Consider the following 13,860-nt stretch of genomic DNA (forward strand, 5'->3'; position numbering starts at 1 on the left):
TCAAAAACCTGTAGAAAACTGTGTCGGTCGGCTTCTCATTCTAAAATCATCTCTTTATTCTCTTTATATCCGCTTTACCCCGAAATTTCCTCTCGCTCTACTCTCATTCCATGTTCTACGTGGCGCATGCGCAGAGCGGAAATGTGCGGCGCACGTGACAAATGTTGATGGTCAATCGCAACGTGGTCAAACTAGAGTGCGTTCCGATTCCCCACCTGAGTGCTGAAAATCTATAGTGCACGTGACATACTGTAGGATTTTTTTAGCACTCGGGTGACTCGGGTGGGGAATCCGAACGCAGCCCTAGGGGACGCTCTGTGATTTTAACGATTTTTGGCGCTGGCTCTGGCAGGTTTGGGCAGGTTTTAGCGCGCTTTCGACAGGTTGATAGGTCGATAGGTTAAGGCAAGTCGTATTATATCGTTTATTTTGATAATGGATATAAATGTAGGAAAAGGAGCAATTAAAAAGCGTGAAGTTAACAAATTCCAAGCTTCATGGCTAAACGAAAACATTTTTAAAGGATGGTTGGCTCGTTCGGAAAATAACGCACGTTGTACTGTATGCAATGAGATCATCAAATGTTGCAAAACGGATCTGATTGAACACTCACAAATGGCCAAACATATCGAAAACGTAAATTCAGGGAAAGCGATTGATAATGCTAACAACACATCTATGGATTTGTCACATGAAGATAACGTTAAGCGAGCTGAAAATATACTTGCGAAATTTTGTGCCGAACATGCTGATGATATCGATTCTCACGCCGCAGATCATTTGGTAAGATTGCTACAGAATATTTTTTGTGAAGATTCTGAAATTGCGCGAGATCTTTCAGCAGATCGCGTACTAGAATTACGCCTAAAGGCACTTCAAAAGTGATTCCCAAACGTGAAGACGAAAAAAATCGTAATTTACAGTCTAGTAGATTTTCGATTTTCATCGATGGAAATTCAGATAAATTCGGCACAAAAATAATATGCATTCTCATTCGATATTTTTCTCCTTCAAATAAGAGTCGCGACGGAATTATTAGAAGTAATATCTTCAGACGCCAGAAATTATTCCACGAGTAAACTCTTCCAAGCTTTCAAAAGTCTTTTAGAACAAAAAGATATTTCTATTAAAAATCTTGTCGGAATATCCTGCGATAATTTTAATGAGCCAGCTACGATTTAGTTTTCGAATGGCAGATTTTGGCATCAGTTTTTGATGAACGACAGAAGCAAGAATTAGCCTCTTTAAAGATTGATGAAATGTAAAGCAAAATAACTGAATATATGAAAATTGTAATAAGGAAAGACTCTTTCCAAATTTGGATTTATTAGTTGAGGCAGTTCTTTCTTTTCCTCTCTCAAATTCTGAAGTCAAACGAATCATTTTCTGTACTACTAACAGATGTAAAAATAGAAGATGAAAGAAACTGATTATTCATTATGATGATATTACTTCTGATATTTGCGTAGCTCAAAGTTAAGCTTTCAAAATGTTCCAAGTATTTTCTCACATAATTTTAAGATGTTTTGAGATTATTTTTATTCGTTTAATTTTATTAGTTGAGGCAGTTCTTCCTTTTCCTCTCAAATTTCTGAGGCCAAACGAATCTTTTCTGTACTACTAACAGATGTAAAAGTAGAAGATGAAAGAAACTGATTATTATTCATTATGATGATATTACTTCTGATATTTGCGTAGCTCAAAGTTAAGCTTTCAAAATGTTCCAAGTATTTTCTCACATAATTTTAAGATGTTTTGAGATTATTTTTATTCGTTTAATTTTATTAGTTGAGGCAGTTCTTCCTTTTCCTCTCAAATTTCTGAGGCCAAACGAATCTTTTCTGTACTACTAACAGATGTAAAAGTAGAAGATGAAAGAAACTGATTATTATTCATTATATGATATTACTTCTGATATTTGCGTAGCTCAAAAAGTTAAGCTTTCAAAATGTTCAAGCATTTTCTCACATAATTTTAAGATGTTTTAAGATTACTTTTATTCGTTTAATATTATTAGTTTCTTTCCAAAAATTAGAAATTAAGATTATGTTTATTTTTATATACCAAGCGAAGTGTGTGCGTGTATGTGTGTTTATAATTTTGTAACACAAAATGTACTTTTATTTAATGATTATTAGTAAGAAAAGAATTATTTCTGTCTAACCTGGTATGTTTTCGTATATTAAATAATACAAAATTGATTTTGTTTATATTAACAAAGTAATGCTGAATTTCTTTAGAAGGACATTTACATATGAAAGATCTTTGTCAGAATAGTTGTTCGAAATCACATTAAATAACATTATGCAATTGTTCCTTGATCATTTCATTTTTATGTCAATATAATTTTAAGAATTATTAGTCCTGATTCTGAAATCTGTTCGTCGATCATCGACAAGAATCCGTCGCTCTAAAATGTAAAGAAGTTTTGTTTAAACACGAGTCTTAAAAGCGAGGCGGAGCAGTTAGTGTGTAAGTCGCTCGCTACCGACAAGAATTTCCTGCGTGTCTGATCCATGCTGGCAGATCATTACTCTAACAAAAGGCTGCCGGTGCGATTGTGTTTTTCTGCTTTTACCGTCTTGCGGAAACGAAAATGGAGTTGGCCAGTAATCTGAAGCAGATCACGGTATGCTTCCCATCGTCAGCTCCCTTGAAGCCATCGGACGTCTTATCATGAAGTGCGGCGATCTGTTTATCCATTTTGGTGGGACTGCTCGAACTACATGAATGGAAAACTACAATTGTGATACTTCTGAGCCACCTTCTTCGGATGTCCTGAACGCGTTCCTCGAATGTAGTGTGCGAAGTCTGGAGTTTCATCCAAAGTTGACTCTAGCTCAGTAGATGATAACAAGCGGTTCTTCATCTCGTTCTGCTAGATGTGTCCTCTGTCAGAAGGCCAAGCGACGACACATTTTCTTTTGTCCGGAATTTATGAAAAAAGGCTGTCTGATGAGAAGAAAGGTTTGCGGACGGCAACAAGCCTAAACTATTTCGGCAGGCATCAACTGGCGGATTGTTCATCGCGGAAGAGATGCCTTGCGTGCAAAAGACTCCACCACATGATGATTTACGATGCGATTCCGAGGGACATCAGCGGTTTCAGTTGTGTTCATGTCGAGCACACCGAAACACAAAAATTATCCTCTTCGGGTCCCATCCTCTTAAGGCTCACTAAGGAACATGACTAGTAAGTAAAGATCACAAGACCTTTGTGGTCATCTTTGAGTGCCTCAGCATTAGTGTTGTCCACATCAAAGTGTCTTGGATTACAGCACTAAGGTATTTCTGGTCTTTCAGAGATTCGTGCCGCATCGAGGTCTATGCCACACCGTCTAAAGTACTCTAAAGTGACCGTTGCACTAACTTTATCGGCCTGTACACGCAACTGTGGATCATCTTGGAAGTGACGGTCTGCCAGCAACCACATCAGACGCAACGAGAGTGTGGACTGTGGAGTGATGTTTCAACCTGCAAGCTACCTCACTTGGAAGGAATCAGGACTTCGAGAAGGAGTCTTTATTAAAGACTTTATTTAAGACAATTAATTAAGACAATTTTGGATTTCACATTAACAAGCTTATTTCATCCGAATTTGTCTGTGTTCCCGTGCTCGCAAGTAATAGTAAATATCATTAATTAGTATTTTAATAGCAAGTGCGCTAAAAGAAAACATCAACCTACGTAGACATTTATAATCGCTGTTTTTATTTTTTGCATTGTCTCGATAGCGCCTCTTTTCTCGAATTTTTTTCTTAATAATTTTGCCCTGCGTGGAGTGTTTATTATATCTACATACGTATGTATATAGAGATTAATCTGTACCATAAAAAGGGGAAATTACACATATAAATGATAATAAAATGATTATTGCCGGCAAATTTATTTTAAAATTTATACATGATGTGCTACATTAACTCACATTCATTAGAAACTACCTTCAAATCGAAGATATAATAATGAAAAAATAATGTATAGAAATAAACTATGGATAGAGTATGATCACGAATGCGCTTAACCCACGTTCATCTATACGAAATACAAAAAAGAATTAAGTCAATTATTCTTAGCTCTGATCCATTGCGTTTGCTTCGTTCATGTTATTGCCGGTACAGTCCTTTTGTATTATCTCAAAGAGCGGCAACAGTTCCGGCGTGGCCTTAATCTGTCCCACAAATTCGCTCAACGATGGATTTTTATCTGCAAATAAACGTCGCACATATATCGTAAGTTTATGAGTAAGTAAGTGAGAGAGAGGGGGAGGAGGAGGATAGGTAGGTTAACGAAGAGGCAATGTAAAAGGAGCGGGAGTCCTTTCTGTACCCCGCAAGAAGCGTAAAATAATTACTACTACTATGTATCAAATTTCATGCTGTAGCTATATATACATTGAAATCATTTTTAGTTAATTTAGTTCTTTTGAGTTAAAGTTTTAAAAAATTTTATAAATAGAAAAATGGTTTGAAAATAGGATTTTATTTAAATTAATTTAATTTTAAAACAATTATATTTACCTGCATCAGGAATAGTTAACAATGCTGCAACGGCTCTCAACGCAGAGCGTTTCAATTCGTCTTGCTTCTCATACTCCTGCTTCACTGAGTTCGCTTTTACTTTCATCGTGCAAGTACTTTTCAGCGGCTCGACTAATCGCTCCAACCCTATATGATAAACATTGGAGCGTAGGATTAGAATATTAAATGTTCTAAAATATCAAGAATTCTAGTACAAATATAAACAATCGTGCGCGATATACTCACTTTGCAAGACTGCAGTCGGGCACAATTGCGCGAGTCGCGCGGTCATGAGATAAGTCAGCATCTTGATGTCATAATGGTCCCTAAGACCGTTCTCCACATGATTTAGGAATTCAAAGACGTCCAGCCTATCGAGACACGAATCCAGCAAGGTGTACATACACTCGAATGCTGCTTTACGAAGGTCCAGTCCGTCGTCTACCGTGTGTTTGAAAGGACCCATCTCGACCTCTCTGATTAGTTCTTTCTGTAATGGAAAGTTTATTACATTACGACAAAGTCTCGGTGACAACGGACAATCTGAACTGATTAGTTCAGACTGAGATTTAGTATTCTCTTAGATTTAAATCTTGCTAACCTTGATTTTAGTTTCCGCGTAAAGATGCGGCAGCACTACGTCTAAGAGATCCCGTATCAGCATAGGCTTATTGTGCGCAGCAGAATTAAATGCGACTAGTGCTACCCTACGCACGTTAAGATCAGGATCCTCTAAAGCGACTAAGAAATTACCCATACATTGCTTCAACATGGCATCTATTGGTTGTGGCTGTAAATATATAAATATTAAATTAGATACATTTGTTAGGGCACTGAATAGCTTGGTGATAAAACAGTTTGTCAAATAAGAGACCGGGTTCAATACCCGATTCTGCAAACTCGCATATAATACAAAAGCTATTGAGCGGAAATATATTATTTCGTTGAGATAGAAGAGAAATAAGAGAAAAATAAATTTCGAGGTAAACTAGGTAATAAATCGTTGTACTTCATTCCTTAAAGAACAGAAATAGATATGATATATGATACGTCGATATATATGATACTATACGTATAATATAGATGATATTATAAGTTGTGGCTAAGTACCTGATCGGAAATGGTAAATTTAACTGCGGTGACTGTCGTTGTTCTCATAAGAGCTGATGGTGACTTGAGCGATTCTTGCAGTCTTGGTAACAGAGTAGCGGGATCAATTAACGTCAGTTTACCGAGACATTCGGCCACGACGTTACGAGTACCTTCTTCCGTGCATTCGCAATGCCTGTACAAGAGCATCCAGATCGAAGGCACGAAATTCTGCAAGTTTGACACGCCAGATGGACTGGCTGATTGACTTGTAATGATCTGCAAAGACAAATAGTACTTTAGAAATGGATTTCCTATTTCGATGAGCTTGAACGGGAATAAAGATTATTACTGCACGAATTTTACCTCCTTCAACGAATGCAAAAGCAGATATTGACGTTTGGGCTGCGCCTCAATCTCCTGAAGTATGAAAGGTAGATACTCAGGAAGATTTCCAATTGCGATATTTCCCAACGTATAACTGGCCGCGGACTTAACTTCTTCCGAGTGAGATGAGAATGAATTTAGAATCGTGTGTTTCAATGAATTAATTCCGCTTAAATCTCTGTGGAAACATTATTTCAAAAATAAATCTTTTTTTCTTATAATACAGTTCATTAGAGATAAATCACAATTCTCTTACACGTGTCTTCCTATCTCTCCAATTACCAGCAAGGCGAATATGTGTTGCGCAACGTTCTGAATATCCGTTGGATTTTGAACGTCTTTCAGCAATTGTTGTACAATGCACTGCGCTTCATCATGCCAAGTGATTGTCAGGGCGGCTGCACACTTAGCCAACGAGTGATAAGCTTGCTTATGAAGTAGGGATGAAGTAACCGGAACTAGTAACATCGCGAGAAGATCTCTATATCCCAGATCTGGCAAATTCGCTTGAACTAAGGCTTGGAAAAACTCAAGCATTGAATTTAATGCGACACCTGTTTGACAAAGATTCAGTTCAATTTGTATAAGCGTACTGAAATTTCTAATTTGTTTAATGTTAAAGCGAGGTACACCTACCTTGAAGAAGCGGCGACTTTACCAAAATGAGTATTTCAGGCAAGATATGTTCGGAAACCCTGGTCAGGGCAGTTGGATGTAGCTTCGCTATGGTAGTGAGAAGATTCAACGTTAATTGCGCAATGTGCAGATCTGACTCGTTTAGTAATGCAGGTAACTCCGCAGTAACCTGTAAAAAAAAAATTGGAAATAATCATCCAGTGACCCTTTAAATATTGATATACAATATATAGTAAATAACGTTCATACCTTATCAAGTAAATCTGGATGCAGAGCAGAGCTATAATTGCGTACCAATGTATCCAGAAGAGGAAGAGAAGCAAGTTTCAAAGCTCGTTGATTTTTCCTCAAGAAAGAGCCAAGAATGGGTATTGCTTCTTCCTACAAAAGGCGACAAAGCAGATTGTAAAGAAAGAATTGTGCAATTTCTCAATCGTGTATTTGTACTTTACAAATTTACCATAATCGGTTTCAGATCGACTCTCAGGGGAGACGCGGCTATGCAAGTTAGAGCCTTAACAGTAGTAAGCCTTGTTATCTCGTTGCGCAACCTATCTAGGAAAATAGGTAGGCATACGTGTAGCTTGTCTGACAGAGTATCTCCAAAGTGTGCAAGGATTTGTCCCATGCAAGATATAGCTCTTTCCTTCACCTCTTGATCGATATCCGCCGTTTTGAGCCTCATCAAGGTGCATTGATATATTTCGTTGGACAATGAAGTAAAACCGCGATAGAATGGTTTCTCTATAAGTGGTATATTAATCCGTTATAAATATTGCTCTTGTATCCACGACTGCAAATAAAAATCGGAAATGTAAAATGACTTACCGTGAGGTCTGATAACTTGTACAAGTTGCTGTAACACGAGCAACGCTTCGGCAGCGATCTTGTAGAACGAATCTCCCACTGCTAGTATAATCGGAGGCGCCAAAACGGGCATGTGAACGTGGAACGCTTCGGGTTGATGCGTCACCAATAGCGTATGCACGAAAGCTAAAGTGTCGATTTTCATATTCGAGGAAGAATTCTTATCTCCTAGGGAATATTGTATACCGGGGATCAGTGCTGGAATATGATTAGTTAAAGCTCCAGGCAGAACGAGCACCAGTTCTTTCAGCAAAGAGAAGCAATCCTGTCTCGTTTTGATACTCTTTTCCTTCATCTGACGATGAACTGCCTTCACTATTAGCGGTACTTGTTGTTGCAACAACGAAGTGGGCCCGTCGTCATCGTCCATCGCGTCAGGATCGAGCGCCACGCCAGTAGCCGGCCTCGTTTGTTTCAATAAAGCGATATATGCATGAAAGATGTCTGATTTAACATTTTCTTCTCTTTCTGCAATATTACAGTGAATTTTCATTAATTACTGGATCATGAACAAGATTTCTTAATTAACTGGAGATACCGTCTTTGCATTTTTATAAACAAATTTCGGAATTCAATACGCGCGATACTTGCCTTTAAACCTGGCAATTAATGCAGGAGAAACCCCCTTATAAAGGTCTGATAATAACTCTCTTCTACTGGATACAACCGCTTCTAGACACTTTGCAGCTGCTCTACGAACTTTCCAACTCATATCATCGTCATCGGAATATTCATCCTCCGCATCTTCATCTCCGTCTTCTTCTACGTCCATTGCGGCACCTTCTCCATCAGAGAACTCGTTGACATCATCGTCGTAATTATAGTTTGGATCGTATGTAATATACATTAGGCAGATCTCTATAATCTAAAAGATCAAAGATTTTAGTAAACAATATATAAATCTGTGTAAGGCGTAAGATGAATTCAACTTATGTACCTTATTTATGTGCGGCGTAATTTCTTTCGGACATCTATAAACAAAAGATTCAAATGCCTGCAAACAGTATTCTCTCAATTCATCGTCGTCCTCGTTACTGTATTGAACGATCAACGGCATAACGCGCTCTATTTGCTCGCCGAATCTATGGCCCGCTTGCCGGCTGCAATAAATTTAGACACGTCACATGGTAATTTGTTCCCCTCTATCAATTATTCGCACGTAATACAAATTGTCTACCGACCAGATAGAAGCAATGCACTGGATATAGGTACGTATAACGTTCTTCGTCGTTTGAGTTTGAAGACCCTCGAGAAGATGATCCAGCAATTTGTTGTATAAATAATTGTTGCTGGACGTCAACAGGTGACTCAGCGCTACTATAGTGCGTTTACGGACCGCTTGTCGCGGCGAGGAGAGTTGCGGCAATAATGCAGTCAGAATTGTAGGGTGAAATGTGACTAGCAAGGTGCCAAATCGAGACAATAAGTCGGCTACAATATCGAGAGCTTCTAATTGTACGGATACATCTTCTTGCTGTAAATGCATTATACATACATGTATGTATATCATCAGTCAGAAATTTTACAACAAAAAAATGAGATAAAGATCGTTTACCTTTTCAATAGCGCTGCTTAACTTGTTTGTAACACGTCTACAGACGTTTGCAACTAACGCACTACAACCCACAGGAAGCTCGGAAATAACAGTCTTCAAGCCAATGCTAGAGATATCGCGCAGCTGTTCCTTGTCTGACACCATATTGCTACATAAAGCATCCACAATGGTTTCGACTTGGTAGTCTTTTACTTTGTTGACTAATGGGCCCAAGCTAAAATCGTATATGTTCTTATAATTGTAAAATCCGACAAAGAATCAAAGGAAGATAAATATGTGTAACTCTTTGCGCTTCAATCTACTTTCTTATTTCATTTATTTTAGTAACTCATAACTTTATTGCATAAAGAAATCAATATGTAAGATACTATATATGAATAATATATAAAGAATCTACTATAAATTGTTTTAGCATGGTATCTAGACAAAGGAATGTACCATTTAACGGCAAGATTTTGTACTTCTCCGTTCTTGTCCTCCAATAACTTAAGAAGCATTTTTACAACTTTGCGCTCAGAATCATCGTCCAGCTTGATGCTGTCCTTTTGCAACTCGCTCATCAAATCGTTAGTTGCCATAAATCTGAAGTCCTTGTCGCTGGACGTCATCTGCAAAGGGAGTATAGGTGCTATCATATTAACAAGTAACAAAAAACAAGGAATTTACCATGAACTAAGATCTTGCTTGTGAATAATATTACAAGTAACAAGAAATAAGGAACATATCATGTAAACATATATAATAAAGATATGTGACACATTAATCATAAAATAATTACATGTTAAAGAATCTTTAAAGACTAAAACTTTAAAGACATATTGCTCTACATGTGAAAAAATACATGACTGTCGCTGTTCATGTGCGTTCTACACATATTCACATGAACGCTATATAAAACATCCAGCTTTTTCTGCTATGTTCCACGGGTTAGTAGATGATTAGAATGCCTCCAATCTATACAGTTCTACACTACATAACAGTTCCTTATTATAACATAATATTAGGACTGTCGTCCTACAGCCTATAGATAGAATACAATCTTGTCTGCTCAAGGAAACAAAACAAACCACTTTGATTAGGACTAAACAGATAAACAGAAAATACTCCAAAATTAAGAAGTGCCTATCCATGATCGCTTTCCTTATCTTTTTGATAATTATGAACTATTTTGACCCTATATTACTCGCATAGTTCTTTTTTAACAATATTTTTTAAAAAAATTACCCACGTGGGGTGTATCACATCCCAATGTAACATCAATTTTCATTGTTCCCTTTGATTTACATAAAATTACATTTGCATTAAATAAAGATTGAAAATATTTTACGTATCTTCTAAAGATAAGTACAAGGATGCTTCTTTAATTGCGAAACAAATTGTGCGACGTTCGATCGATAAAAAAAGCTACGATGTGAACTTAGTAGACTTTTATGGCTGGGGTGTAGTCTAAACCCCACGCGAGTCATGGTAGGGTTAACGGCCCTAATCGTCCCTCGTCGAGACCGTCTTTAGGTAGATGCGAGAGGTTATGTTGCGGAGAACAAAAGGAAGCGTGGTAGAAAAGATTTCGTTGGGGCAAGTGATTTCGTTTCCTCGATCGCTATCGTTATCGTTATTAGCGCCGTTTATTACCTTCTCCAGCAGATTCGCTATTTGATAGGAGACACTAGCCATGATTGCGGAGTCCCTTCGCAGCCGGTTCAACGAGACGACGACAACGACAACGGCGATCGAGCGTGTTCGACCCCGGAGGTGGATTTCGGGTGTTGCGCGGTGCCTACCTGCTAGTCCTGTAACGCAACGGAAAAAAGAAAGGAAAAACAAACCGGAGTGCCCGGCGACACGGGGGATACGCGGACGCCAAAACCCGCGTGAAAATAATAATGTCGCACGAACCGAGGTGTAACAGCGGCGCTTCTGTTTTCTTTTCTTTTTTTCTTTCTCTCCTCTTTCTCTCTCCCTTTCTGTCTCTTTCTCTCTTCCCTTCTACTGCGAATCCACTATCGGCAGCATCTCAACCGCGATGCCTACACTCCTATACAGTCCAAGTCCACAATTTAGCTATATACAGTTGCGACACTGAGCGTCGGCGCGGTCGCGGCGCCTTTGATCTTTAAGTCACGTGACTTGTCGCCATTTAGAGAATTGTACACGCGCTTAAATTTGAATGCTTCTGATGAGATGTAAACGAGATGATAATTTCGGAACGTACTTTTAGTGCTCTTTGAAGATAATATAAAAAGTTAAGTAATAATATGTATTATAGTAAAGCATTATAATATATTTATTTATTATATTTATATTATTATATATGTACAGTATTATTACAGTAATATTATAATATTAAAAAAAAATTTTTATTTGTTATATGTTATTCAATAATGAAATTAATGCAGACAATATTGAATAATAAATAATTTTTGTAGATTGTTCTTTCTTTCTAATGTCAATTTTTACCAAAATGAAAGATTAACTTTAATCTCAGTTAATTTATTTTTTCTAATTCTCAGACCTAGAAAAAAAATAAAAGATTGGTCATTTCTAATTGACTAATCAACGATTAAGTTAAACGGAGCTTGGTCGAAGTTGGCCCTTAATTTTCATTTGTAGAAAATGGACATAAATGACATAAATTCGATTTTTTCCAAGTGAAACAAGCTGGGCAACTGTCGCGCGTAGCCGACCAATCAAAAGCGCTTCTGTTTCGCGGAAGTGGGCGAGGTTTTATCGCTCAACGTGGTGGTTCCTCTAGTATCTCGTAAGTCCGGGTTCTTTCTGCATCGCGGCAAGATGGGTGAGTGGCATGGTTTTGCCGAAATTAATTTTCATCGTCGCGAATCCGAGATCTCTCGCCACGATATCGCGACGAAATACAATCGGCGCGTGAATCGGACACCGTCTTTTCGTTGATGGAGAATATTATTTCCGTATTCTCGCCTTAGCTTCGCAAAAACCATCTCGACGCTCGTCGACACCGAGCAGCAATGTCGAACGCGTGATGCTTTCGCGGTGTTTTGTATTTTTCTTATTTATTAAATAATAACGAAAGCCACGCTGCAGACGAACGTAGATAGTGCAGATTGTTCGCGCGTTTAGAATCTTCTATACTTCCTGTAGAAAAAAAAAAGTTCTGTAACGTCGACATGACGTGGTACTTGATTAGGTTAACTTTTCTAACGAGTCTTCTAATGAGCTACGCTTACTAAGTTTAAGTATACTAAATTGCTTATCAAAATTGCACTGTAGGTATCTCCCGGGATCATTGGCATAAGCGGAGAGCTACTGGAGGAAAGAGGAAACCTCTCCGCAAGAAGAGGAAATTCGAATTGGGACGTCCAGCTGCGAACACCAAGCTTGGACCACAGCGAATTCATACTGTAAGCTCAAACTTAATTTTCATCACGATTGAATTATAAATATAAATAGGCATTATAGTTAAATTAAGTATTAAAATCATAAAAAATAAGATATAGTTCAGCTAGATATAGTTCACTGTTATATATGTGATTATATTGATGTTTTTGAAATGTTATTTATATATTGTTACAATTTATATATTGTTACAATCATTTATGAGAAAGTATTTTGACAATTTACTCTATTATGAAATTATAATGATGATATCCTTACCTACTCTGAGTGCCATGATTATTCATAATCTCACAGCGATCTGAGCTATATTTTATAAAATATATATTTTTTATGTGTTGAAATTAGTTCTAAACGTATCTATTTTACGTGTGTATACCAGGTCCGTACACGTGGGGGCAATAAGAAGTACAGAGCACTTAGGTTGGATACAGGAAACTTTTCCTGGGGCTCTGAGTGCAGTACCAGGAAGACTCGTATTATCGACGTTGTATACAATGCGTCCAATAACGAGCTGGTACGAACCAAAACTCTGGTGAAGAACGCCATTGTCACCATCGATGCTACGCCGTTCAGGCAATGGTACGAGGGTCATTACGTATTACCCCTGGGCCGCAAAAGAGGTGCTAAATTGGTGAGCGTTTAAACATAACTTGATTTAAATTTGTGGAATATCACGTGTATATGATATAAAAGTGGAATATAATTGTTTTCTTAGACGGAAGCTGAGGAGGAAGTGCTGAATAAGAAGCGTTCTAAAAAGGCGGAATCCAAATACAAGGCCAGACAGCGATTTGCCAAGGTTGAGCCAGCCTTGGAAGAACAGTTTGCAACGGGACGTGTTCTTGGTATGGAAAATCTTAATTCTTTTCAATCTTTATAGACTTAATTCGTTAACATGTTTTTGAGTGAATTGAATGAATTTCTTTTCAAACAAAACGATGTAAAAGAGAATGCTTTAATTTGAATCAATCGTCGAATACTCCCTTATATTGTACATATTTCGAGCTTAACACGACTCGAATAATTTTAATAAGTAATAAGTAATCATTAATTTTACTTTCAGCTTGTATCGCAAGCAGGCCTGGTCAGTGCGGTAGATCCGACGGTTACATCCTCGAGGGCAAGGAACTCGAGTTTTATATGAGGAAGATCAAGAGCAAGAAAGCTAAATAATTATAATTATGGTACCTTAATAAAAAACATCTTGAAATCTGAAACATCTTATTTCACGCCTTTTATTTATTATTCGTTTTGAGTGGGAGTAAATAAACTCTCTAAATGTTTCTGAGGTACAAGTGTAGAATGATAAGAATTGTAAGTAGGGGTAACATGCGATGGTAATACTAATTTAAAATAAAAATTGGAATTAGAGGAATTATAGAAAGCTAAGATGACAGTACATTTAGGTAAATTTATTACTTAAATCATGTCTTTGTT

General features: G+C 37.5%; 2 protein-coding genes and 1 long non-coding RNA gene across 3 annotated transcripts; 2 read left to right on the top strand and 1 right to left on the bottom strand.

Annotated features, from left to right (window-relative positions):
• The first annotated feature begins 237 nt into the window (after positions 1–237).
• On the top strand, positions 238–3,525 carry LOC139812616 (uncharacterized). Its single transcript, XR_011731900.1, has 2 exons — positions 238–3,193; positions 3,304–3,525. It is a non-coding gene; the product is annotated as an uncharacterized lncRNA (long non-coding RNA).
• Positions 3,526–3,870: 345 nt separating this feature from the next.
• Cand1 (Cullin-associated and neddylation-dissociated 1) lies at positions 3,871–11,033 on the bottom strand. Its single transcript, XM_071777556.1, has 17 exons — positions 10,684–11,033; positions 9,490–9,659; positions 9,052–9,265; positions 8,678–8,970; positions 8,434–8,596; positions 8,088–8,361; positions 7,458–7,964; positions 7,090–7,373; positions 6,879–7,010; positions 6,630–6,798; positions 6,250–6,547; positions 5,973–6,171; positions 5,628–5,885; positions 5,119–5,307; positions 4,764–5,007; positions 4,518–4,664; positions 3,871–4,203 (listed from the first exon to the last, which is right to left on the bottom strand). Exons 1-17 carry the CDS (start codon positions 10,723–10,725, stop codon positions 4,070–4,072), a joined length of 3,717 nt encoding a protein of 1,238 aa, XP_071633657.1. The 5' UTR covers positions 10,726–11,033; the 3' UTR covers positions 3,871–4,069.
• Positions 11,034–11,808: 775 nt separating this feature from the next.
• Positions 11,809–13,640, top strand: Rps8 (ribosomal protein S8). Its single transcript, XM_071778506.1, has 5 exons — positions 11,809–11,845; positions 12,298–12,428; positions 12,803–13,054; positions 13,139–13,268; positions 13,487–13,640. The coding sequence occupies exons 1-5, from the start codon at positions 11,842–11,844 to the stop codon at positions 13,594–13,596; spliced, it is 627 nt and encodes a 208-aa protein (XP_071634607.1). The 5' UTR covers positions 11,809–11,841; the 3' UTR covers positions 13,597–13,640.
• Positions 13,641–13,860: the final 220 nt, after the last annotated feature.

The sequence above is a fragment of the Temnothorax longispinosus genome, chromosome 5, assembly GCF_030848805.1.
Source record: "Temnothorax longispinosus isolate EJ_2023e chromosome 5, Tlon_JGU_v1, whole genome shotgun sequence".
NCBI classification, from domain to species: domain Eukaryota; kingdom Metazoa; phylum Arthropoda; class Insecta; order Hymenoptera; family Formicidae; genus Temnothorax; species Temnothorax longispinosus.